This window comes from Mytilus trossulus, chromosome 3, assembly GCF_036588685.1.
Source record: "Mytilus trossulus isolate FHL-02 chromosome 3, PNRI_Mtr1.1.1.hap1, whole genome shotgun sequence".
In the NCBI taxonomy this organism is placed as follows: Eukaryota; Metazoa; Mollusca; class Bivalvia; order Mytilida; family Mytilidae; genus Mytilus; species Mytilus trossulus.
The window spans coordinates 65,078,582-65,105,721 of NC_086375.1; the positions used below are offsets into that span (position 1 = coordinate 65,078,582).

Sequence of the window (27,140 nt, forward strand, 5' to 3'; positions counted from 1 at the left end):
AAGCAATAGGTCAACTATATTAGGTAATCTGAGTGATAGTTAAGTGTGCATGCCTTTCTAGCATGGTGGCTGGTTCACCTGACCTTGGTCTCATCTTCATGGTTCATTTATCAATAGCATGTTTCTTTTAAGTTGAATTTAACTGTGCATATTGCCACCTGTTTGTTTATTCTTCACTGCCTGGAGGTATAGTGGGAGATGGTTCAGATCTCACAAAACATGCTCAAACCCAGAGTGCCTCATTTTTGTTATGTTTTTTTTGCCCCAGCATTTATGGTTGGTGTTATATGTTGTGTTGTCCAGGATGTTTTATAATTCCCATGAACCTTTTAGTGTATTAATATCAAATCAAGTTTCGCAGTAACAAACCATATTGATATTAAAATGAGACCACACACAGTAAGTATATGTGTACTGTCTATGACCTTGAACTTAGAATTAAACAAAGGGTCTGTAACATATAAGGACAAGTGTGAAAAAAGTTCTGTGGAGACTATATGTCAAAGAAACAGCAACACAATGACATAATCAACCAAGAGTATTCAGGATAATAAAATAATAAATTATGTTAAAATAGTTACAAATTTTAGAAGCTAGACATTTGGGTGTTTTTCCACCTTCAAATCACTGGCATAGATTTAGACACATTGGATCTTTCCAATATGCCAACTCAGGGTAAACTCTAACACAAATAACAAATCGATATATTTAAGCATGAAGAATAAAAGTCTGCTTAATTGCATGAAGTCCAGGGAGCATAACTTTGCACAAAATCATCAGACAGGAACAAAATTCAAACTTGACGCGTAACTGGTCATGATAAAACTATATACCAAATATTAAACAAATATCATAGACATAAAGAAACCAGATGCTTGGCAGGGCCAGCTTGATACAACAGCAGAGGTCAAACCCTGAACAGTTGGGGCAAGTAAAACGCTTATTTGTACCCCTTTTTTGGCCCTAATTCTTAAACTGTTGGGACTAAAAAAAACATGATCAATCCCAACCTTCCTTTAGTGGTTATAAACCTTGTGTTAAAATTATAATGATTTCTATTACTTATACTTAAGTTAAGTTATTATCCGGAAGTTATCTGTCTTTGAACAACACTCACAACGACAATGTTATACCAATATACGACCAAATTTAAAATTTTGCAGGCGTATAAAAAGAAGAAAAAGTGTGGACTGACATACAGATGGACTGAGTGAACACAGAAAGTCCTCTGACTTTTTCAGTCGGTGATTAATAATTTGAAAGTAAAATGCAAATGACAAAAGATTGATGGCTGGGAGTTCCACGAAAATCATATGAATTTATGCTTATACAACTGCATACCAAAGACAAGTCTTGCTTTTTCACTGCTTCAAGGGGAAACAAAAGATGGATTAAGGGATAATAGATTGAAGTGCTTACTGGTCCTTTTTTGCACTGACAAACAATAAGGATTAAATAAAAATTAAATTCAAGATTTCTAAATCTGTATTTTGTATAAAATATAGTATACCGACAGTTCTATAAAGCATGTTAACAATGATGGTGGGTCTTCCTAATCTAAATGAAATGTACAACCCACTGTTTGTTCTCAACAACATAACCTATACTTAATAAAACTTCAACAATCATACATACTATATATATATATATATATATATTACAATACAATTTGTACAACAATATTTTTTTTGCAGATATTTCCAGGATTTCTAATTATTAGCAGTGCCATGATATTCTTCCATCAAAATAAGATTTAGGGGCTCAAGGATTGTTCCCTATAATGAAAATTCTCTTTAAATAAAGGGAAACACTTAAATTTCCATTGAAGCTCCCTCCTTTCTTTGAATATTCAAAATTAATACAAAACTGTACAGGAAATAAAAATACAAAACTGTCCCAAAGTGAATAATCTTAAGACTGGATTTATCAGTCCTGGTCCTTCAATATATTATAAACCTAATAAAAAAAGTGTAAAATTTTATTACATATTTGTTTTTTTTTTATAATTTTGTGGTGAAAAACAAATGATGGGTATCTAAAGGATTGGACTCTAAGGCCTTACAAATAATAGAAATAGTCATTAAGATTTTTAAGGTGGAAAACAATAAATATTTTTTATTTTTGAAAAGATGAAAAAAGTTATTTGTTTTGACTTTTACATGAATTTCTGAAATATCAAGACATGAAAAATCCTGTAAATTTATAAAAGATTGTTTGTTTATATAGTCAGAGATAAACTATTTTAATGGTCCTTATGTTAACAAATCTGAACAATTTGAAAATCAATAAAAAATATATGTTTTTTCACAAAAAAAAGAGTATCAGTAGCTTGTTTATGCCTTGTGACTTTATTACGGTGGTACATTTTTGATGAGCACTGTCTTATAGTTGAATAAGATATACATAGACATTTTTTAAAATAAAAATAAATCTTTTAGTCTAGTTAGGGGAAAATAGCACTTGTAATGTACCTTGTTCATCTTACAAAATCTTGTCAAGTTCATTGCATAAAACCCATTCTGAAAAGCATTTAAAAAAAATTGTATGAGGTATTTTTCTTGCTTTTTCTGATAGCAAATTAGCTTTGCTTTCCATAATAGGAAAAGCTCTTATAAAAAAAAATCAAACTATAATTCAAGTCGAAATCCTAATTCATGAATCAATTTTTTTTTTACCAAAAGCATAATTCATTAATATTCATCCTTTATAAAATACAAAAGTTACTATGCACTATCTGCTGTCAAATCCTATTGATTGTACAAATCTGTAATATGCTGCCTGTGACAGTATAAAGCTTTGTTTGTGATATAACAATATGTTTCTATAGAATTTTAAATATGACCTTTCAAAGGAGAAGAGGTACATTGAATTTATACACAGAACTTTACAAATTACATGTATGATGAGTAGCTTATAAGAGATCATACTCTAGTGTGTCAATAAATTAAGAGTTGTCATGATTAGAAATGAAAAGAAATGAATATAATCCAATTGATAACTGATTTTAGGTACATTAGTGTAAAAGATGTGATCAAAATATGTAAAACCACTAATATCTAGAATATTCTAATTGTAAAATTTCTAGAGAGCAATTTTTTTCTCCTTCATGATATAAAATCAACCTTTAAATAATACTTTTAATGCTATTCCTTCACAAAATGAAATCAGTTGCTTAAAAACAGATTGTGGCATAGCAATTTAATCTTAAAACGATTGATATTGTTACTTGCAGGTGTTTAATTCATTATAAATTCACGGAAAACATAATATACAACAACAGTTAACAAATGTCCTTACTGAACAAATAAATTTTCATCTTTGCACTGCAAAAGAAGTTTTTCTGCTCAAATACCACATTAACAAGAGGCTCTTAAAGCCTGAATCATTCACTTGCTATGCTTGTCAAAAATAGAGTTAATAGACAAAAACTCTCAACTTGGAAACAATTTTATATAATAAGTTGTGAGCCAATGGTGCCTCTTTTTTATAGCTTCTATAACATTTTTCCATTCAAAGTTACTTATCTATTATAGTTTTCAAGTTAATAGGTAAAACTTGTATATTAGTCAAAATTCATCAGTTAAGGGCAATAACCCCTTTAAGAAGTCATTCAATATTTAGGACATAGGAATTATTATAGGTCTTGAATTGCCCATTATGTTTGCTGCTGTATCTAGTTTCTGCTGATCTATAATAGTTATAGGAATAAACTCATCATCATATATTAATAAAAGTTCTTATTTCAGAACAATAACTCCTAAAGGGATTTATCCAATGAAATTTGTTCAGTACCGGTAGTTTCAGAAGAGGCCTTTGAAAAAATGAATGAAGAGGACATAAAACAAAAATGATAGACACCAAGTGATGGCAATAGCTCACAAGGCCACTAGATCAAGGTCCGCAAAAAATGTTTGTTTTTAATTTTTTATTTGTGATGCTTACAAATGTCACTACCATATTTTTGTGAAGTTAAAATGTGAGACAATATTGATAATATCAGATTAAAAATTTAGCTGTAAAAAAGGTCTATACCGAAATGTGGAGAAATATATACCAGTTTATTATAGCTCAAGCCATTATATTTCTATATGTACATGTAATAAAAAAGAACCAATTGGCCACACTGTCATAGGCTAGAGACAGCAATAAAAATATCTTTTGTACACAAATATATAAAAATATTTCACTACAACAGCAAACAAAGATAAATACAATACATTATATTGTCATTTACACCATTAAAGACTTACATCTAAAATACTGGATAAAATTAGTTATATCTGTAGCACTTTCTCATTTGTACAATAGAAATAGACATAAACTAAATATCACCAAAAGTAATATTGGGATATGATTAATGAAGCAATTAGAACATTACTTTAATGATACAACAAACAAATCATTTCCAAAACTTATTCAACATTTAATTTTTTTTAAGGATATATTTTTTTCTGTATTTTATAGGACAATTTCTATCTTTTTTTCGTTGCATTGATTCCATACTTGTCAGTGTTGATATCCTATGTTTTTCTAGTTTCATACATTTTAAAAATAAATCTTTTCAATGTTCATGGATCAAAGATAAAGATAAAAATGTATTATATAATAATCACATGATTCTCTGTGAATCTGACTTAATAAAATTATTTTTTTCATTGTTATACATTCTTTGGTTGTATTAGTTTAACTTTACATTCTTGAGTCAAAGATTTTTTTTTAATTGAAATAATTTAACTTGCTTGGACAAAAATCCATTATCAGTGTTGAAATAGATAGAAAGAAAAAAAAAATCTGAATATTTTGTCATCAATTTAATGAAAAGTACTGCTTCTCATATAAATTCTCAACAAGAAAAAGAGTTTTATTATCCAAATGAATTTGCTGGAAGGCAAAAGAGAAATTTACTTGATGCATTAGAAAGGTATAACATTTGTTTTTGTTTCAAGGAAGGTTTTTCCCAGTGTTTGATTCATCAACAGAGAATGTCGGAAATAAAATAAAATTCAACCTATTGAAATTCTTTTTCCAACAAAATTTTATTGAAAAGTTTTATATTTAAAATAGTTTGAAACATCATTAAAAGATTAAGTAAGTCATCTGAACTTAATCAACATTTTATTGGAATTATACAGTAGGTCCAAAAAAATGATTATGCATACACAGGCTGTAAGCACTTCTATAATTCAATTTCATATTTTATATATCTAGGAAAAAAAACATTAAATCTGAGGAACTTGAAATGCAAAATTTTGAAATTAAGGGAAATAATAAATTGCCAATTGCTGGGCAGAATAAAATGCACTTTTTTTTTGGCATAAAAGGCACCCTTTGAATTTATTTTCTTTAAAGATCCCATATTTGGAATGTTACATCAATCTTTCTAAAAAGGGCTAATATTGCAACAAGATCTTTGCTCTTTCTAATATATGATCTTAAAAATCTAACCTAATACTACTATAGGCATATGACTTATGATGGTCAGAAATGATAAAGGACCCCCAAAAAAGTCTACATTTTGGGGTTTGATTTGTGCTGTAAATTCATAAGTTTATTTTCTAACTGTACTTATCTGAACAATCTAATAATTGGTGTATACTTAACTACCCCCCCCCCCCCCCCCCCACACACACACACACAAAACCTAAAGATACATAGATTATAATTTATACAAATTGAATGTTTTGTCCAGTTGCACCAAATTATTTCACTGAAGTACATGTTTGGGCTTTAGATTTTGTATTCTTTAATGTCAGCAACATTTACTATCATACTAAAATTTTGCTGCTAGATATTCTTAGGTGTTTAATAAATGAATAATATCCCTAATACTGTGGATTAATTATTTTTTGGGATACCAACCTTTGTGGATAACACTGAATTAATTATTTTTTGTGGGATACCAACTTTTGTGGATACACTGTGAATTTAAATATTCCACTAAGTACAAGTTTTCTAGAGGCTTGTATGCAGACATTGTCGAAACCATCAAATCAAATACATGTATCCACAAATATGCAATTTTTTTCTCAATTCACAAAATAGGTACCCAAGAATATCACTCAATCCACAGAACACTATACATAGTTGAGGCTAGGATGCAAAATACATCTTTGAATCAGCCTCTTTTTAAGAATTCAATGATAAATAATTGATGATGACAGTTATACAATACTGAAAGACATGATATATCTACACAATAGAGACAACCTCATTTCTATTATTGCATTTCATATGTGCTAGAAAATTTCCCCATCATTTACATGTGATTGGAGGTAGCTTTCTCCCATACCAGCTCTTGATCCGTGGTATGAGAATTGTTCAAAGTAAGGAAGTTCACTTTCCTCTGCTATGGAACTGAGCTCTACATGACTTTCTTTAGAGTTAGGTGTCAAGGACAGAGGAACCTGGGCAAACTCATCAGGTATGTATTTTGTATCATAGTCATTTTTGACGTCAGGCTTCCAAGGTGGTGTTATCTGAAATAAAAAAATAAATGAATACAATGTGTGATCAATTGGAAGTTAACTTGACAATAGATGACTTTTCCAAGGTAAAGACAGGGAATTTTTTTTCAATTGGTAAAGACAGGACATTTCATTACAATTGGTTATCTTTTATAATGGTACGTTTGATTAATATTAAGATTTTTTACAAAAAACAATATTTTTTTTTCATCAATATGAATATTCCTACATATCTGATCACATTCTTCACAATTTTGTTAAAATAACCCTACCTGTTTTTTTTTTTTTTAAAAACATGCAATATAAAGGTTACAGTTGGAAAAATTGAAAAAAACATGTTAGTAAAACCTTCAAAAATGACAATTGTCAACAAAAATGTCCTTGGTGTTATTGATTGTTGTCAATTTTATTCTCTTAATGCGACATATTCTACTAAATGAAAAATGTTTTTACAGAAAAAGTTAAAAAAAATATCTTTGTTGTCACAGTACATCCCCAGAAATTCATATTGGTTATAATCCAATGTAGGTTTCCAAAGTTCTTATCTAGAAACCTACTTTCTACTTTGATTTTGCATCAATTTTGGTATGAGGGACACTGACTGGACATATTACCTCATTACAGATAAGGATCAGGGACACTGACTGGACATATTACCTCATTATAGATAAGTATCAGGGACATTGACTGGACATATTACCTCATTATAGATAAGGATCAGGGACACTGACTGGACATAATCCCTCATTATAGATAAGGATCGGGGACACTGACTGGACATATTACCTCATTATAGATAAGTACCAGGGACACTGACTGGACATATTACCTCATTATAGATAAGTATCAGGGACACGGACTGGACATATTACCTCATTATAGATAAGGATCAGGGACACTGACTGGACATATTACCTCATTAAAGATAAGGATCACGGACATTGACTGGACATATTACCTCATTATAGATAAGTATCAGGGACACTGACTGGACATATTACCTCATTATAGATAAGGATCGGGGACACTGACTGGACATATTACCTCATTATAGATAAGGATCAGGGACACTGACTGGACATATAACCTCATTAAAGATAAGGATCAGGGACACTGACTGGACATATTACCTCATTATAGATAAGTATCAGGGACATTGACTGGACATATTACCTCATTATAGAAAAGGATCAGGGACACTGACTGGACATATTACCTCATTATAGATAAGGATCAGGGACACTGACTGGACATATTACCTCATTATAGATAAGTATCAGGGACATTGACTGGACAAATTACCTCATTATAGATAAGTATCAGGGACACTGACTGGACATATTACCTCATTATAGATAAGTATCAGGGACATTGACTGGACATATTACCTCATTATAGATAAGGATCAGGGACACTGACTGGACATATTACCTCATTATAGATGAGGATCAGGCACACTGACTGGACATATTACCTCATTATAGATGAGGATCAGGGACACTGACTGGACATATTACCGCATTATAGATAAGGATCAGGGACACTGACTGGACATATTACCTCATTATAGATAAGTATCAGGCACACTGACTGGACATATTACCTCATTATAGATAAGGATCAGGGACACTGACTGGACAAATTACCTCATTATAGATAAGTATGAGGGACACTGACTGGACATATTACCTCATTATAGATAAGGATCAGGGACACTGACTGGACATATTACCTCATTATAGATAAGGATCAGGGACACTGACTGGACATATAACCTCATTAAAGATAAGGATCAGGGACACTGACTGGACATATTACCTCATTATAGATAAGTATCAGGGACACTGACTGGACATATTATCTCATTATAGATAAGGATCAGGGACACTGACTGGACATATTACCTCATTAAAGATAAGTATCAGGGACACTGACTGGACATATTACCTCATTATAGATAAGGATCAGGGACACTGACTGGACATATTACCTCATTATAGATAAGTATCAGGGACACTGACTGGACATATTACCTCATTATAGATAAGTATCAGGGACACTGACTGGACATATTACCTCATTATAGATAAGTATGAGGGACACTGACTGGACATATTACCTCATTATAGATAAGTATCAGGGACACTGACTGGACATATTACCTCATTATAGATAAGTATCAGGGACACTGACTGGACATATTACCTCATTATAGATAAGTATGAGGGACACTGACTGGACATATTACCTCATTATAGATAAGGATCAGGGACACTGACTGGACATATTACCTCATTAAAGATAAGGATCAGGGACACTGACTGGACATATTACCTCATTATAGATAAGTATCAGGGACATTGACTGGACATATTACCTCATTATAGATAAGTATCAGGGACATTGACTGGACATATTACCTCATTATAGATAAGTATCAGGGACACTGACTGGACATATTACCTCATTATAGATAAGGATCAGGGACATTGACTGGACATATTACCTCATTATAGATAAGTATCAGGGACACTGACTGGACATATTACCTCATTATAGATAAGGATCGGGGACACTGACTGGACATATTACCTCATTATAGATAAGTATCAGGGACACTGACTGGACATATTACCTCATTATAGATAAGTATCAGGGACACTGACTGGACATATTATCTCATTATAGATAAGTATCAGGGACATTGACTGGACATATTACCTCATTATAGATAAGGATCAGGGACACTGACTGGACATATTACCTCATTATAGATAAGTATCAGGGACACTGACTGGACAAATTACCTCATTATAGATAAGTATCAGGCACACTGACTGGACATAATCCCTCATTATAGATAAGGATCGGGGACACTGACTGGACATATTACCTCATTATAGATAAGTATCAGGGACACTGACTGGACATATTACCTCATTATAGATAAGTATCATGGACACTGACTGGACATATTACCTCATTATAGATAAGTATCAGGGACACTGACTGGACATATTACCTCATTATAGATAAGGATCGGGGACACTGACTGGACATATTACCTCATTATAGATAAGGATCAGGGACACTGACTGGACATATAACCTCATTAAAGATAAGGATCAGGGACACTGACTGGACATATTACCTCATTATAGATAAGTATCAGGGACATTGACTGGACATATTACCTCATTATAGAAAAGGATCAGGGACACTGACTGGACATATTACCTCATTATAGATAAGGATCAGGGACACTGACTGGACATATTACCTCATTATAGATAAGTATCAGGGACATTGACTGGACAAATTACCTCATTATAGATAAGTATCAGGGACACTGACTGGACATATTACCTCATTATAGATAAGTATCAGGGACATTGACTGGACATATTACCTCATTATAGATAAGGATCAGGGACACTGACTGGACATATTACCTCATTATAGATGAGGATCAGGCACACTGACTGGACATATTACCTCATTATAGATGAGGATCAGGGACACTGACTGGACATATTACCGCATTATAGATAAGGATCAGGGACACTGACTGGACATATTACCTCATTATAGATAAGTATCAGGCACACTGACTGGACATATTACCTCATTATAGATAAGGATCAGGGACACTGACTGGACAAATTACCTCATTATAGATAAGTATGAGGGACACTGACTGGACATATTACCTCATTATAGATAAGGATCAGGGACACTGACTGGACATATTACCTCATTATAGATAAGTATCAGGGACACTGACTGGACATATTACCTCATTATAGATAAGTATCAGGGACACTGACTGGACATATAACCTCATTATAGATAAGGATCAGGGACACTGACTGGACATATTACCTAATTATAGATAAGTATCAGGGACATTGACTGGACATATTACCTCATTATAGATAAGGATCAGGGACACTGACTGGACATATTACCTCATTATAGATAAGTATCAGGGACACTGACTGGACATATTATCTCATTATAGATAAGGATCAGGGACACTGACTGGACATATTACCTCATTATAGATAAGGATCTTACTCGGGTTATATGAGACATCATCTGTAACATGTGTAAACCAACACATCTGGTGTGGGGTCCATAAGAGACCCTTTATGAGGTTAAAGTTCTATTCCTTTGAAATGCATCTGTTTTTTGCCTTTGATAGAAATGATAGTTTTACCAATGAAAATATGATTTTTTACTCCTCAAGAAAGTTGAAAAAACCCACATTACATTATGAAACCAGCAATCAATGATATAATCTTCAATGTTTTAACTGGAGATGTAAAATTATAAAACCAACACACAACAAATTCACTCCTCACTTGAATTAGATAACTTCAATTTAAACAAGTGACATTCCTAATAGGTTTCAATGGAAGTAACTGCATACTAATCTCCTTCTATTTCGCCTGTCTAGCACATATTTTTTATTTGTCTAAGGGCAATTATTCCATTTATTTTTTATTTACACATGACTTAAGTTCAATACAAATTACATTTCCTAAGGACACTGCTGTAAAAACATTTGTTCTCACAGCACTGATCTAGAGCTGGTCCCAGACATTTCTGTTTTGAAACTTATATGGAAAGTTTATAACAATTCTACAAGTAAATGTATGCTTGAAAGAAATTACAAAGCAATTTTCCATATCGTTTATAACTTCAAGGGGCATAACTCCTTTGAAATTGGTTGTATGCCATTGATTTTCCAACTTGTCAAAGAAATTGCTAAGACATTGCTGATATAAATTTCATATCAATCTTGCTAGACTGAAAAGAAGATTGGTTGGACAGATGCTTTGCCTGTCTGTGTCCTCCCCATCACATTGCATAGAAGACAATTTTGGCCAATCAATATCACAATGTTGTCCACAATATATAAGGATCTTTTTCTAGAAGGTCTTTAAAGTGGTACCTAACACTACAGGGAGATAACTCTGTAAAGTCAGCTTAACTTTTTTATTACGTTGTGATGTAAAGGGAATATCAAGCTTATCAATGATCAAAATTGATGTTTGTCAAACTGCTGTATACCCAGTGTAATTTTTCTGACATAACTGTTGGTTCAAAATGTTTGAAATTTTAATATTTTTGTTAAAGGGTCAAAATTAATACTTTGTCAAAATTTTATGGAAATTAAACAAGCCAAATAAATTTTAGTGAAAGTGTTGGGTACCACCTTAAATCACTTATCTAAAGACTTCAAACATAATCAACAAGAGTGCACACCCTGAAATATCTCGCCTTCTTTACTAACCATTGATATTATCACATAAACTTAACATGATCAGAGAAAATGAGGTCAAGGTCATATAAACCAAACTAGAAATACATGTACATCTTAAAATCATTCATACACTAAATATAGTTGAACTATTGCTTATATTTTCTAAGAAACAGACTTAACCAAGAAAACTAAACATTGACCAATGAACCATGAAAATGGGGTCAAGGTCAGATGAACCATGTTAGGCAGACATTTTCAGCTTACAATTCTTCTGTAAACAAATATAGTTGACCTATTGCTTGTAGTTAAAAAAAAAAAAGGACCAAAACACAAAAAAAATTAACACTGAGCAATCAACCATGAAAATGATGTCAAGGTCAAATAAAACGTGTGAGTCTGAAATTTTCATCATAAAATATAGTTGAACTATTGCATATCTATAATTAGAAAGAAAAAAAACAACAGCCAGACATGTACACCTTACAATCATTCCATTCACCAGATTTAGTAGACCTATGGCATACAAAATAGAAAAAACAGACCAAAACACAACCAGTTGCTTCGCAGGGCGCAGCATTATACGACCGCAGATGTAGAACCCTGAACAGATGGGACAAGTATGGACACAACTTTTAAGTTTGATACAGCTTTAAATGTGGATTGTGATTAAATAGTTGACACAACATAGGTTTATGTCACATTATGATTTGGACCCTTTGGACCTTAATGTAGACCAATTTGAAAACTGGACCAAAATTTAAGAATCTACATACACAGTTAGATTTGGAATATCAAAGAACCCCATTTATTCAATTTTTGATGAAATCAAACAAAGTTTAATTTTGGACCCGATTTGGACCAATTTGAAAACTGGGCCAATAATTAAAAATCTAAGTACATTTTTAGATTCAGCATATTAAAGAACCCCAAGGATTCAATTTTTGTCAAAATCAAACAAAGTTTAAGTTTGGACCCTTTGGACCTTAATGTAAACCAATTTGAAATAGGGACCACAAATTAAGAATCTACATACACAGTTAGATTTGGCATATCAAAGAACCCCAATTATTCATTTTTTTATGAAATCAAACAAAGTTTAATTGTGGACCCTTTGGGCCCCAAATTCCTAAACTGTTGGGACCAAAACTCCCAAAATCAATACCAACCTTCCTTTTGTGGTCATAAACCTTGTGTTTAAATTTCATAGATTTCTATTCACTTATACTAAAGTTATAATGTACTGATTTCAATTCAAATTTCTAATGAAGTTTGCAACAATAACTGCTGATTTAAATACATCATACAATATTAAAATGTAATAAAAAGTGCTTGTTATCACTGAATGGTAAAGATTTTTATAATTTATTAGTTGGTAGTAAAAATGAAAATACATTGTATATTGTATAAAACTATGATTAAAGTTGATTCAACTCCTATTCTATACAAAGAAAGATAACTCCAATTGAAAAAATTAATTGCTATTTCACAATATTGTGCAATTAGATATTTCTTGCTATTGTGCAATACTGTGCAATTGAAAATTTCTTGCTATTGCACAATGCTTAATATGATAATTTTGAATCCTGATTTGGACCAACTTGAAAACTGGGCCCATAATCAAAAATCAAAGTACATGTTTAGATAAAGCATATCAAAGAAGCCAAAGAATTTAATTTTTGTTAAAATCAAACTTAGTTTAATTTTGGACCCTTTGGACTTTAATGTAGACCAATTTGAAAACTGGACCAAAAATTAAGAATCTACATACACAGTTAGATTTGGAATATCAAAGAACCCCATTTATTCATTTTTTGATGAAATCAAACAAAAGTTTAATTTTGGACCCCAATTTGGACCAACTTGAAAACTGGGCCAATAATTAAAAATCTAAGTACATTTTTAGATTCAGCATATCAACGAACCACAAGGATTAAATTTTTGTCAAAATCAAACAAAGTTTAAGTTTGGACCCTTTGGACCTTAATGTAAACCAATTTGAAAACGGGACCAAAAATTAAGAATCTACATACACAGTTAGAATCGGCATATCAAAGAACCCCACTTATTCAATTTTTGATGAAATTAAACAAAGTTTAATTTTTGACCCTTTGGGCCCCAAATTCCTAAACTGTTGGGACCAAAACTCCCAAAATCAATACCAACCTTCTTTTTATGGTCATAAACCTTGTGTTTAAATTTCATAGATTTCTATTCACTTAAACTAAAGATATTTTTGTGCAAAAACCAAGAATAATGCTTATTTTGGCCCTTTTTTGGCCCCTAATTCCTAAACTGTTAGAACCAAAACTCCCAAAATCAATCCCAACCTTCCTTTTGTGGTCATAAACCTTGTGTCAAAATTTCATTGATTTCTATTTACTTAAACTAAAGTTACTGTGTGAAAACCAAGAAAATGCTTATTTGGGCCCTTTTTGGCCCCTAATTCCTAAAATGTTGGGATCAAACTCCCAAAATCAATCCCTGCCTTCCTTTTGTGGTCATAAACCTTGTGTTAAAATTTCATAGATTTCTATTCACCTTTACTAAAGTTAGAGTGCGAAAACTAAAAGTATTTGGACGACTATGACGACGACGCAGACGACGACGCCAACGTGATAGCAATATACGACGAAAAATTTCAAATTTTGCGGTCGTATTAAAACTTAACTATAACCACTGAACCATGAAAAAGAGGTCATGGTCAGATGACACCTGTCAGTTGGACATGTTCACCTTACAGTCCTTTCATACACCGAATATAAAATAGACCTATTGCTTATAGTATCTTAGATATGGACTTGACCACCAAAACTTAACCTTATTCACTGATCCATGAAATGAGGTCAAGGTCAAGTGAAAACTGTCTGACAGGCGTGAGGACCTTGCAAGGTATCTTTAGATTGTAAGAAGTTTCTGAACACCAAATACAGTTATCTCATTACTCATAAGAGAGAAATTAACATAAAAAAATAAAGTATTAAGCTTTTCAGAAGTAAGTAAATGCTGCCACTGCAGTCACCATCAGATCACTATCCCTATGTTGACCTTTCTGCGACAAAAGTTGCAGGCTCAACAAAAGTCAAATATGGCAGCAAAGCTTTTCATAAAATAAGAACCAAATTTTATTAGTCCTTTCTCAAAATTGACAATGGTTCATTCCTGCAAAATTTGGTTTAACCTAGGCTGGTGGCTTTAGATGGTGGTATGGCCTCTTAAGTTTTTACATTGTGTTGTAATTGGGTTGCTGTCTCATTAATGATACTCCAACATGTCTGTTTTTTATTATTATCCATTGAAATAAAGAACTGATGTAAATTTATGAAGCAGATGATTTAATCAACATTAGTGGACATAATTTGTTTTACATTGCACACTGCAGAATGACTCTTGACAAAAATAACAATAATTATGTCATATCAATGAACGTTCAAATCATTTCTGTGATTATAGAGACATTTAAAATTAAATCTAACGATACAAAATAAAACTTTTACAAATTTAATCTCATAAAAAAATAAACAGTTGTTTGTGAGACTACCACTCTTACCATCTCCATTTCTCTCTTTACATAATTTGCCAGTTCAGAATCTAATGCATTCTGGGTAATATTTTCAAAAGTGTACACCAAAATGTCATGTTTGGTTGAAAACGTTCAAAACAATGGAAATCCATTATTTTCAATTTGATGTACGAACCATGAAATTACCCATAGTCCTTTAGATTCTGAAACGGTCAATTAATAGATTCATATGGAAAAATCATGTTGTTTTTTTATAATATTATTATAATAGAGATTTTATATAATATAGTCATGCATTCTAAATCATCAGTTCATTATAAATTAGATGATTTTGTCATCTTCAATAGATTTTCTTGGCTTGAGGTTTTTTATTTGTTCCATAGTTCATGTAAAACATTTTTCACAAATATAATTTTTACATGGTCATTCATCAAGGGTTTAAAAAAAATCCATTAACATGCCATTATGAATGTTATACAAGCAAATTAATCAGAATAAATTAGGGAAACTAATTTTGATTCACAATAAAAACACACAGCCTGAATTTATGAATCAGTTCTTGAACTTGATTTTTGTCCCTTTTCCTTTCACACTGAACATTGACACATCTTGTTTAATACATTTTCAATTTTCTTCTATGGGAGCCTGAACATTACCAAGTTTACAGAGACTTGGAATGAACTGAGTTCAACTCATCAGAAAAAGAATGCATTGATTAAACTTGAAACATAATCATATTAAACTGATTAAAAAAAACTCAGATGTTCAACACAACACGGTTCAACTGCAAATATCTAATAGCCTAGAAGATCAAAGTTGTTCAAAGTAGTTCAGACCGCCGGTCTGTATGAGACTTTGTCACTTTTACTAGATGGTTTAAAAGAAAGATTTTTAAATTGTTAAGTTGCGTAAGTTATATATGTGATAATATGGCTCAAAATGAAGGAAAAAGCTGGATCAGTTCTTTTTGGTTATTTCTACTCATCTAAATACTTTTATTCCAGTTAGTTTCAAAAAATATCTTAATACATTTGGTTTGAAGTGAACACGTTTTTTTTTATCTTTTACAAAATGTTTGATGTGAAACTAATGCTGAGTTCACACTAATTCGAGTTCAATTCACATTAACTAATTTGAGGTAATTTAATTCGCATTCGAAACGTTTTACTTCCTAACATCAATTCTAGTCCAAGCGACATTGATTTTCAATTTGAATTAACAAAAGTGTATGCGAATTGAATAATTCGAATCAATTCGAATTAAAAAAGAAGAGTGTGTGAACGTGATTAGCGAATTGGATTCGCATTCCATTCTAATTCAATTGAAACTAAATGTACGTGTGAACGAGGCATAAGTTTTCAATAGTCTATTTACCTTCTTTTGATGTACATAAACTCTTAAGAATTTAAATTAACCACTTTTTTACCAAAAATAATGATGCACTTATGAATTCTAAATCATTGTCAGACCACACATACAATGCACCATGTTCATTCCTTTTTATTAAAAGACACAGAAATAAATTTGAAGGACACCTCAGGGTGCGGGAATTTCTCGCTACATTGAAGACCTGTTCGTGACCTTCTGCTGTTGTTTTTTCTATGGTCGGGTTATTGTCTCTCTGACACATTCCCCATTTTCATTCTCAATTTTATTACTTATTAGAAAAATGACTATAATCAGCATCATTCTTTTACTGATCAGTATAGTCAAACAAACTAAGCAACTAAATATTTTCTACTAGCTTCAATATAAAAATATTTCCTGTATTAGCAAACATATTGTTTGGCACTTTTTAAAAATAAAGTTCTTAGAAAACTTGGAGAGGTAACTGAAAACTATTATAAACCAGTATCAATCAATAGACCACTTTCGAGTTTCCTTCACCAGAAAAACACAACAATTATGTGTGCCTTTATGACATCATTTACCAAATAGAAGGGATTGGCTGAATCCCTGCACTATAAATGTTCACTAAGGGTCTTAGTGATCGTCATTGTGCAGGATAAACTAGAAATAATGTTTGTTTTGTAGGTACTTAATCACAATTCCCTAATATAATAACAGCAGTGCTGGTTGTCAATTATGAGAAATCAATTTGTTGAATAACTTCGTGCAATATAGCATCATAGTTTTCCAACCACTTGCTCAACATGAGCATCATAGTTTTCCAATCACTTGCTCAACATGGGAATGGAAGTGACGATGCCCCTAAACACATGAATGCTGTTCACTAAATCCAAAGTTTTTGACTGAAATGCACTAAACTCGAAAGTTGTCTATAAAGAATTGGTAAACTAAATATAAATGTGACTCAATCACTATTGTTATATAAGCATTGTTACAATAGAAATGGCAGGTTTACATGCATTTAAAGCAATCAATATGATATTAAAATGAGTACAAAAAGATAAAAATCTTTAAAAAAACATTTTCGATCCAGCGAAATGTTACAATAATTGTAATTTGTATTGATAGTGGTAACAAAAAATAAAATTTTAAAGGTGCACTATAAAATATAGAGAAAAGTTTAACTAAGAAAAAGAAGGGAGAATTTTTTTTTTTTGCTCAGAAGAAGAAAATAATGCAAAATATTATTAACAACTCAAATTTATTCATATTTTTCTGTAAAATCTGTAAAATCATAAATGTTAAGATTTTACATTTAAGACACAATCAAGAATATATTCCTTTAATATAATTACAAAACATATATACATAAAAATACTGAGATTTTTCAGCAAATGTGTTGTCTAAAATGAAAACAAAATATAAGTAAGGTAACTTCAATAAAATAACTGTGATCAATACAATTTTCTTTGTATCAGACCCTCTCTAAACAATAATGCTTATGTTCCATAGATAAAAACTTATCACCTACCAGAATTAATCATTCAATTCGGTAAGTCCACACTATAATAACACATTTGAATGGTTTGTCTATTGCAATCTTAGAAAATATTTATGAAAGTATTTTTTTCCAATGATGTAGAGAAATGGACCTAATTTAAAATCATTTATAACACAAAATAAAACATAACATGCTACGATTCAATGTCTTTAGACTTATCAGTGTAACTTTCGGTGGTTTGTGTGAAACAATTATGAATGAATTGCTTACAAATTAATATGAGGTTATGATGGACAATTCAAGTTGTCTTACAGTAATATTTGTATGTTCAACTGTTGTTTTTGATATGAAGGCAAACAAAAATGAAACCATGCACTTAAGGAGGATATTTAACAAATTATAAATTTGACATCTTATCACATTTATATACCACAATATCCATTTTAAAATAACAATTTGAAAAATCATATACAAGTATCTAAATAATAACACTTCATTTATTTTGAACAGTAATTGAAAAAGAAATATATCTACATATGTTGTTCATCATGTGGTCCAAGATGTTTCAAAACTCATACAACTACTAGCATGACTTGCTGCTAAACTAGCTTTACTTCCGTGGTAAGAAAATTTCTCAAAGTAAGGCAAAGCATCAGGCATTTCTTCATCAATACTCTCCAACACATGTTTGGGTTGGTCTGGTGGTGTCAGGCTTACAGATTCTCCAGTGAAGACATCGTCAAAATACCGTGTGTCAGTTTCAGAGGTCACAAGTGGCTTGAAGGGTGGCTGAACCTATTGGGAGAGTAAAGAGGTGCATGCGAATGAGTCTGGTGAAAAATATAAAGAAAATGCAGAAAAATTTATCATTAGCCAAAGAACTACCCGACAATGAGTTTCGGATTTTTCTAGAGAAATGTGTGAACAATGTCTTTTTTATGTCTTGGTTTTTTTTGTAATTGATTTTTATGGAAATGTCTTACTTTTATGTAAAATCCTAAAACCAGTGTTCTATTTTCTTAATGACTGAACTAAAATTGTCCATTAAGTTGGATGTGACAACTCATTCAGGGCAACTTAATGCACTGGTTTTTATTTTCAAATCTTATGCTTAGCAGAATATAAAGAATTATTAATGAAAGCAAGTCCCTTTTACCACATTAAGCATACAAGGATCAACATTCCAATATCAAAATGTCATCTGGTTTGAAATCAAGTTCCTGTAAATCTTAGCTTAAAATACATATAACTGATAAAGATAATACCAGACTCAAGCAAGAATAAAAATAGAAATATGATGGTAATGGTGTGGTTTATATTATGTATAAAAATATAAAAATGATATTGGGAAGACATAAATTAGAAAATATCCGAAATATATAGAGTAAAAACAAACTGAAGATCCAATATTGCCTTCAGTGATGAGTTTAACCTAATAACCGAATAATGAGAACATATTTAAAAAAAGGGACAATAAAAAGTATTTGTCATAAAATTATTCCTAAGCCAAAGCCTTCTTCCTTTCAGTCTAAGCAACAACAAACAAGTGAAACTGCGAGCTACTGCTCACTGATGATACCCCCGCTGCAAGTGGATTATATTAATAGTGTAAAAATATGCAAGTGTTCGGTAAACAGGAAGTTGTCGAGTGATCAATCCGAAAACGCATCACACGGTATAGCTGACTTATATAAATCCTGAAACCAAGTTTCAGAAATCCTTGTATTGTAGTTCGTGAGAAAAATGTGACGAAAATTTTCAACTTGGCTATCATGTGTAAAATCATACAAGTGTTCGGTAAACAGGAAGTTGACAAGTGATCAATCTGAAAACGCATCACACGGTATAGCTGACTTAGATAAACCCTGAAACCAAATTTCAGAAATCCTTGTATTGTAGTTCCTGAGAAAAATGTGACGAAAAATTTTCAACTTGGCTATCATGTGTAAAATCATTCAAGTGTTCGGTAAACAGGAAGTTGTCAAGGGATCAATCTGAAAACGCATCACACGGTATAGCTGACTTAGATAAATTCTGAAACCAAATTTCAAAAATCCTTGTATTGTAGTTCGTGAGAAAAATGTGACGAAAATTTTCAACTTGGCTATCATGTGTAAAATCATGCAAGTGTTCGGTAAACAGGAAGTTGTCAAGTGATCAATCTGAAAACGCATCATATAGCTGACTTAGATAAACCCTGAAACCAAATTTCAGAAATCCTTGTATTGTAGTTCCTGAGAAAAATGTGACGAAAGTTTCATGGGACGGACTGACTGACGGACGGACAGACAGAGGTAAAACAGTATACCCCCCCTTTTTTAAAGCGGGGGTATAAAAATCCAATCTTAAGGTGGTACCTAACACTATAGGGAGATAACTCTGTAAAAATCAGCTGAACGTTTTAATCATGTATTATTTATGAAATATTAAGCTTCTCAATGATCAAAAGTAGAGTTTGTTAAAACTGCTTTGTTACCAATGAAATTTATCTGTTGAAGTGGTTGGTTCAAATTTTTTGAAAATTTTATATTTTTGTCAAAGGGTCAAAGTAAACATTTTATTAAAATTTTATGAAAATTAAACAAGCCAAACTAAATTTAGTCAAGGTGTTGGGTACCACCTTAAATGTAAAAAGAAAAGATAGTGATCTATCTGAATTTATGCACATAATGGAATACTGTTAATAAATTAGGGCCTCCAACATTTCTGATTATAATTCCATGTTTTGTGAACTGTAAACCCTTGATCAAAACCCTTTTTTTGGTAAATATTTTAATAATAAGTTCATATTATAATAATGATGTGTACTTTTGTTTAAGTTGATAAAGCACGGTGTAGAAAGGTAACAGACTTCTTTTTTCCCATAGTTTCCACACTATTTAGCAACAGACTGATTGCCTTAAGATTCAAGACCACATGACACACAATGAGCCACATAGGCAAGAAGAAGTCATAAGTGTTTGTGTTTATATGATTACTGAAGGCAACAATGATCTAAATTGGCAATATAGGCCATTTTACTTCGTAGCCACTCATGGCTTTTCAAACTGCTTCCCAATAAACAGGACAACCAGCCAAACACAGTTACCTACGGTGTAGTTGCTAATTAGTGTGAAGCAGTTTGAAAAAGCCATGAGTAGTACAAAAGTAAAATGGAGAATATTGCAAACTTAGATCATTGTTGCCATCCTTTATCTTGTATAAACACAAACACTTACGACTTATTATATCTCTGTGGCCTATTGTATGTCATGCTGTCTTGAATCAAAATGTGATAAATCTGTTACCATTCTACACTGTGAAATGGTAATCATGTTTCTTTGAAGGTAGTGCATAAAGTGCACATTATATGATAAAATTCCAATATGATCTTAGCAATTTCCCAATTCAGTGATTGTAACATGCAGGCAATAAGAAAATTAAGAGATCAATAAACTTTTCACACAAGGTATGTGTCACCTTTTTGTTATTTTGATAATGCAAATGTTGAAATTAAGGTAGCAATACTTTCACATGTAAGTTATGCAAATTAGCTTGTTAACTATGTAATATTTTCAATAAACTATAATGATGGGTAAGGGTAATATAATTACTTGCAAATGTCAATACAGTCGCATACTAAATATCAATGACTTAACATAAAGGGTTCCCCATAAACTGACCTAATCACAAACTAATACATGAAAACTAAATTTCAAAGTCAATAGACCATGACTGAGGGTGAATTGCCAAATTGTCTGCATGGTAATGAGATGTGCCAATGCTAATACAACTGCATACCAAATATCATTGATCTACCACTAGTGGTTAACTATAAACTGACCTAATCACAAACTAATACATGTAAACTAAGCAAAGTTTTGAAGTCAATAGACCATTTCTTAGGGGGCAGTGCCAATTTATCTGCATGATAATGAGATGTGCCAATGCTAATACAACTGCATACCAAATATCATTGAACTACCACTAGTGGTTATTAACTAATCAAAGAGCTGAATAGCTCTGAGGGGAAAGACGGCCCTTGTTTCTATTTAATTATGTTTTTGGAAAAGGGGGGGTGTCTTTTGATAGTTTTCATATGAAGAATGAAAAAGAGAACAGCTAGAACATGTAGAAAGGTTGACAATATTGAAATCAATTGTTGTTTATGTAATTTCATTTCCTCAGTTTAGGATTCAATTTGGACCAATGAAAGAGATCTGCATCTTCTAAATCTAAACATTTGATTAAAGTTGATAGCTAATTATAAAACTCAACTGAATTCTGTCATTTCACAGCAACTACAATATTTTCTGAAATCTTGATTGTGTACTACTGAACTGCAGGCTCGGGCCATTTTCCATTTTTTGTGACAGTTCTCTTGGATTTTTAGGTTTTTTCTTTAGAAAGTGTGGACTGAAAAATCTCTTCAGTTTTAAATTTCCAATGAATTTTATGAAGTTCATAGTTATAACTCTTATCACAGGGAATCAGGTACTAATAAAAAAAACAATATGAGAGATGTAAACTGTGTGAAGCTTGTTTCCAAATCTTAATTTTGAAATATTTGTAAATAATAAATATGTTTAAACTACAAAATGTAAATTTTTTTTTTTTTTTTTTTTTTACCATTACAATGATTATGTAGGTACACAAAAAAATAGTTTTAATAGAAGACTACTAATCCAATGAAATGTTACATTTGAAGTGTTTAAATACATTAACTTTTATTTTAGTGGATAATTACTCATCAATTGACATGATTGAGGTGCTCCTGAATTGGAGGAAGATTCTCAGAATTTTTACAGAAAAAGTGGTCTCACTAATTAGCGACAAGAAGAATTTTAGCGACAAGAAGCGACAAGAAGAATATTTTTTTCTTGTAACTAAATAGTCTTCTTGACGCTTCTTGTCGCTTTTTGACGCTTCTTGTCTCTGATTAGTAGGACTCGAAAAAAGTAATAAAATCGTTTCTTTCCCCTGTCTCATGTAACCCCACAATCTTTGTTGATTTTGAAAGTTGTTGACCTACAAATTAAAGTATTGTATGTTGATGTTTAAATCATCTACAGTAAACAATATTATGTTTAGATTTAACAAATACAAATTTGTATTTAGTGCACGATCTCTAAGAATGATTGAAATATTAAACCAGTGAACTGGTGAAGGATATCTGCTTCTTCCAAGAATGACGTCACTATAAAATGCAATGTAGGTTGGATATATTTAGAAGATCTCGTCATACTAATTTTTTCCGGATTGTAAAATAAGCGTTAATAGTGTAAAGGAGAGTTCAAGATACGATAATTTTGTGAGAAACAGAAGGGAAATGTGTAAAAAAGTGTTTAAAGTCAAACTATTCATTTCTGGGTCTCCTTCTCTTCAATCTAAGTAAGATTTGTTGGGGGGTTTTCCACACTATAACATGTATAAAATCAAAATGAATGATGTGAGGGAGTGTCACTCTGGTCAACCCCATAGGGGATTCACGGCTTGAAGCCGTCTTTCCCCAAAAACTAAACACAAATGTATACATTGTTGATGCTCCTACAGCATATCTACGTCTTGTTTTCTGACTCCATTAAAGAGATAATAAATCAGAGAGACAAAACCCATACATGATTAATCAAATAACCATTATAGGTAAAAATATATCAATAATAAAGTAAACTATGCAAAAATTCTATGTCGATGAACAATGGTCACATAATTTAAAAGTAAATGAGATATGTCAATAAAATTATAATTGCATACCAAATATCATTGACCAAACACTAGTGGTTCCCCTTAAACTGACCTAATCACAAAAAAATACTTATAAACTAAGCAAAACATTTCAACAGCCATTATACTATGACTGAAGGGGTTGATTCAAATAATTCAATTGCCAATGTTTGTAAAAGTGCAAACCAAATATCAATGACTGAACATAAGTGGACACCATAAAACTGACTGAATCACAAACTAATTTGTTTGGAAACGAAGCAAAATTTTCAAAGTCAATAGACTAGGACTGAGGAGCAGGGCTAAATATTCTCACTTCAAAAAAGCCGTGCCAATGCTTATACAACTGAATACCAAATATCATTGACCTACCACTTGTGATTGCCCAATAACTAATCTAATGTCAAACTTATACATTATTGATTGGACAGATGATGGAAAAAGACATCCAAGTCTTGCCTTCACAACTTAGTTGAGGCAAGACGAAAATCTACAAGACAGGATAAAAAACATCAACTTAACTAAAGAACTGATCAGAAATTATTTGTTACTACAAATGTGTTAAAAATAAGCTAAATATTAAGAACGAAGGCCATAATTATTCACAATTTTTTTGCATTTAACTTCCCTTTACACCTAAGTTATTTATTTAAAAATTGCCATGTAACAGAAGCGGGTGCTTGATACAAAAATAAACATGATGTTATTGTAATGGATGATATAAGTAGCTGTAGACTTTTTTTTTATACCATATTGAGTATTCATTTTGGCTTGTACTTGTGTTCTGATGCATTTACCCAATTAAGGAACTACATTCTTTTGCAATGTTTTTTTTTTTTATCATTGTGAAAATGGTAATAGGATAGATTTAAAAAATGTTGATAAAATTGAGAATGGAAATGGGGAATATGTCAACGAGGCAACAACTGACCAAAGAGCAGACAACCATCAAAGGTGACCAATGGGTCTTCAACGCAGTGATATTTGTGCGTAGGGCTTTCTAAAATCGCATAAACTGTCCATTGTTAAACATTTGTAATAAAAATGCTCTCATAAAATTCTTCGTATATCTGTATGGACTATTTTACACCTGAAGAATGTAATGACTATAATAGATTATTTTACAAAATAGCAATACGATGCAACATGCCTGTTGAGTGTAATTTATTTGTACAAGATGTGAGAGCTCCTAGCTAAGTATTTTTCTACTTGGGTGGGTGGCCTGGGAGTTCTATTGACCGTATGAAAGTAAGTCAGCATAGCAACATGCAAATTAAGTTATCTGCAAGCTAACACTATATAGTTGCAGATTTATATATATGAAAGCAAGTATGTTTATTTCTATAATTGAAGCAATATATGCATATAATACAAAACTTGAAGGCCATTCAGCAATATTAGTTTTATGCTTATTATTGTGGAAAAGTAAAACTTATTTTGTTTTTCTTTTCTTTTTTCCCTTACTCAACTTTGTATGCTGATAAAAAGTTTTTTTTTAAATGTATAAAAAAATAGAGGAATTACCTGAAATATGTGGGTTTTTTTGTTGGTTTTTTTTGTGTGATTTTTTTAATCATATGCACCCAAGAATTATAATTCTTTTGATTCATTTGAATAAGTAAAACATATTTTGTTTATAATGGGAACCAGTTTGATAATGGGAACCAGTTTGCCACTGTGACCTCTAGAAATGATGGGGAAAAAACATTTTGGTTCTTTCAAAACAAATATCAATTTTATACAAGACTAAACATCCCATTTAATTTGATCTTGACCTTAATATTTGACCCAAATTATGACCTCATGAACTATGATACATATACTAATAATTTGGCCATCTTTCCAGAGTCCATGCATCTTTAATTAAGGTTGAAATATATATTTGATTTGTTAAATGAAAATGTTGTTTCAAATAAGCCAAACTTTTCAAAAACATCAAAAATGATTTTTTTTGTTAAAAAATAATCATGATTTTATTTAAATGAAAAAACTCATTAGGTTTGCACCTGTACAGAAAACAGTGCTTCCTTTTTTTCTGACCGCTTTAAAAAAACTACATTCTGCCATGTTTTGAAATAAAATGAAAGTTTTCCATATTGTATTTGATAAAATAGACAATAGGATGTTTGGTCTTCAATGTTAAAATAACATACTGTTTTAAGTTATTAACATTATATTTATATATAAACTGTCTGTATGGAAAATAAAATATCTGTAAAAGACACTGTGTATTCATTCATATTCATGAGATACTGAATTTCACAGATTTCCTGAGTATAGATAAACACTGAATTAATAAGTTGAATGAAGTACAACTTATCTATGCTCTTGTATGCAGAGTTGGAAAAAACACAAAATAAATTACAATAATATAACTTACTCTTTTCCCATACAGACAAATATTTTAAATATATAATAAACATATGTTGTTACTAGTCAATGTTTAACAGTATCTGGAATAGTACAATGAAGCACAAACAGTAGATATCGATTGGTATATCAGAAGGTTAGCATAATCTTGGTGGGTTGTAACTTATTTGCAAATATTTACGTACAATGGTGACTGTATTTCAACTGAACAAAATGCACATGCATCTGTCTACTTTAAAAATATTTATACATAAAAACCACACCAATACCTATATAATTTGCACAATAATTAACAGTAAGTTTTAGATATAAGCTAAGATTACAGAAAACAAGATTTTTTTCAGAATAAATTATAATTATGTTGTCTTCTTAAGTATAAAGATGTCCTTTGTTGAAAATTAAATGCATAATAACTACAAAAATAGAACGGTTTCGATTGACAAAATGTACAGTAGTCAAAAAGGAAACTCAACCATTCTCTCCACAAAAATAGACTCTAATTCATATACTTCATATCGAAACCTATCTATATGTGAAAAAAAACCAGTACATTTTCATGTCCATACAAAAAAGAAAAACGTCAGTTGCATGAACAAATAATTTACAACTACAATATCAAATGTTGTACACAATATTAATGTAAATCATAAGATCCATATCCATTTTCATGCATTTCATGTTAATGTCTTGACTTGTGTTACTCATAAAACTGATAATGTCAAATCAAAGGTCATGTTAATGTCTTGACTTGTGTTACTCATAAAACTGATAATGTCAAATCAAAGGTAATGAGTGTGATGTCTGAATTAACACCAACAAAGAAATTCAGAATCAAATAAAAACACTATCATCTTTTTATTCATATTTGGTATATTTACAATCCAGCTGATTTTCTTGTTAATAAGTTCCTGTTTTGAGGCCTTTGATATCTTGGTTTTATCAAGAAATCTGTTCTTTGGCCAA

The 27,140-nt window shown here is 31.3% G+C and overlaps 1 protein-coding gene across 2 annotated transcripts in view; it reads right to left on the bottom strand.

Moving 5' to 3' along the window:
• Positions 1 to 1,467: 1,467 nt before the first annotated feature.
• The window catches only part of LOC134712130 (RAC serine/threonine-protein kinase-like), a 49,357-nt gene continuing 23,684 nt past the window's right edge, over positions 1,468 to 27,140 (bottom strand). Inside the window, exons 11-12 of one of the 2 annotated variants that reach the window (XM_063573307.1) lie at positions 5,709 to 6,476; positions 1,468 to 5,408 (exon numbers count right to left, since the gene is read on the bottom strand). In XM_063573307.1, the coding sequence (XP_063429377.1) occupies positions 6,237 to 6,476 (240 nt within the window). In that variant the 3' untranslated portion in view covers positions 1,468 to 5,408; positions 5,709 to 6,236. Of the gene's footprint in view, positions 5,409 to 5,708; positions 6,477 to 15,044; positions 18,900 to 27,140 lie in introns of those variants that run through there. The other variant, XM_063573306.1, reaches the window with a different exon arrangement.